We start from the raw sequence: 2,158 nt of genomic DNA on the forward strand, positions 1-2,158 counted from the left end.
CAGTTGTCCCAGCACCATTTATTGAATAGGGATTCTTTTCCCCAGTAAATACCATAGGGATTTTTATTGCTTTAGCAAAAAAAATGCTTTATCAAAAAATATGCTTTATCAAATTAGTGTTATCAATTTATTAGTGTTTATACTTTGGATTGTATTAATTTGTAAATAAGTTTTGGTTTATAGTTATATAATGAACACAAGCTTAAGGAGTTTCTTCCTACTATTTTACTTGTTCATACAAAACTACTTATTTAAAAAATTTGGTTTACAAATTGGAAGTCTGTGATTTTTCCCTTTTAAAAATGTGTCTGTATATTATTCAAACTTGAGAAACACTTCTCTGGAGGACTCTTATAACAAAAACAAAAACTGATCTTTGTTAAGACTAGAAGTGGTCCAGGAAGAAAGGGATTAGAAAGGTAGGCAGTGGTCATCTAGGATGACTGCATTTGGATGGCACCAAGTTTGGCAGAGATGAAGTGTCACATTTTTGTTCCTCACCAGCTCTCCTGCCAGGAAGTAGAAGGCATGATGGATACTCTCCAGAAGTTGTTATCTATTTTTGGAAAGCCAGCTTGTTAGAAAATCAGCCGAGGAGGCTCCAGATTTACTACGCAGGCATATTTAGATTATAGGGGATATTTCTATGCTTCTTGGTCTGAGACCACATTATGAAAGGCAGGATACTTCTTTAGAACTATTGAAGTGGATTGTGGGTGAAATGAGGTTTTTTAGAATTGTCCACAGTACTTGTGATTAACTGCGGTATATGCAGCTGAAGAATGTGTAACTCTTTGGTTGATGGAGTATATTTTCTTTTCATAAAGTCTCCACATTTGCAATATTCCTCTTACATGTAATCATATCTTCAAAAAGAGGCCTAATAGGTGACAACATTATCTTGCAGATCTGGAAATTATATCAGTCATGTTGTTTGGTTGTCACTTAAATCTTTTGTGAGCCTAACACCTATTCCAGACGGCCAATGATAACCAAAACTTTTTAAAAACACTTCAGAACATTAGTTTTTCTTTGGTAGTTAGACATTTACTAATGAGATATAGTGAGAAGACTATATTCACTATGTATGTAAATACTCAAACTTTATTAGTGGTATGTTATCAAAGGCAATACATATACATATAAATATTAAGGAAATGCCAAAAGCACAAATATTAACAGGTGCATAAAATGTTATCCAATCCTAAAAAGAACATGGATGCATGAATGCAGAAGGCGTTCAGAAAAACTTGGTAAATATGATCAGCATTCTTCCAACCATCATTTGTTCTTTCTTTTGTAGCTGTGAATCATAAAATTAATAAATAAAAACTATGAGTCATCTGTCATGTGCTTAATACTGGGCTAAATTCTGGGAGTGGGGATAGTCTATAAAATATATATACATGATCTTTTTCTTCAAAAAAAAAACTTGTCATCTGGACAGTGAGGCAGACCAAACATAATATCAAATGATATGAGTATTAAATGAATCAAAAATAAGAAGCCAAAGGAAACAGAGAGGAAGAGGTTTCATTATGGTTGTTAAAAGGCAGTTTAGAGAAGAAGGTGAGGTGGGCCAGTGAATTTTAGGTGGGAAAAATCACAGAAGACATCATATGGAATGAGAGTAGATAATTTGTGTTAAGTGATAATAAAGAGAGTAATGTGGATGGATGAAATATTTTATATTTAAGGGACAGCAAGAAAATCTGGAATAGGTAGAGGGCTAACAGATAATGCAAATTTAAGCCAAGTGTAGGAGGCTAAATAATGCAGAGAAAGAATATACTCATTAAGTATTTTTTTGCCTGTTTTTAATTTTCATTTTTCTGTAAAAGAGAAGGGATATGTAAATTTGTTTGATTAACCTTGTTTGATTAAAGATAGCCTACCCATAACATAACAGATGCGTAGGATTAGGACAATGATGTCAAAAAGATCATATATAATTCATGGATATTTGATTCTGTGTCTCTGTCTCGGTCTCTCTGCCTCTCTTTCTATATAAAATATATTATGCTTGACTTATGTCAGATATCTGATTATATTATGTGTATTATATACTTATAGTATATATGAGTTATACTGAGCTCTGTGATATCTATTTATATCTACCTAACTCATGTCTACATCACTTGATTTACCTAAGCCAGTA

General features: G+C 32.6%; 1 protein-coding gene across 1 annotated transcript in view; it reads right to left on the minus strand.

Annotated features, from left to right (window-relative positions):
* Positions 1-1,159: 1,159 nt before the first annotated feature.
* The window catches only part of TFPI (tissue factor pathway inhibitor (lipoprotein-associated coagulation inhibitor)), a 108,334-nt gene continuing 107,335 nt past the window's right edge, over positions 1,160-2,158 (minus strand). The window contains exon 5 of the mRNA XM_012663635.1: positions 1,160-1,303. Coding sequence (XP_012519089.1) covers positions 1,176-1,303 — 128 coding nt within the window. The 3' untranslated portion in view covers positions 1,160-1,175. The remainder of the gene's footprint in view (positions 1,304-2,158) is intronic.

Source organism: Propithecus coquereli, unplaced genomic scaffold (genome assembly GCF_000956105.1).
Source record: "Propithecus coquereli isolate 6110/MARCELLA unplaced genomic scaffold, Pcoq_1.0 Scaffold82, whole genome shotgun sequence".
In the NCBI taxonomy this organism is placed as follows: domain Eukaryota; kingdom Metazoa; phylum Chordata; class Mammalia; order Primates; family Indriidae; genus Propithecus; species Propithecus coquereli.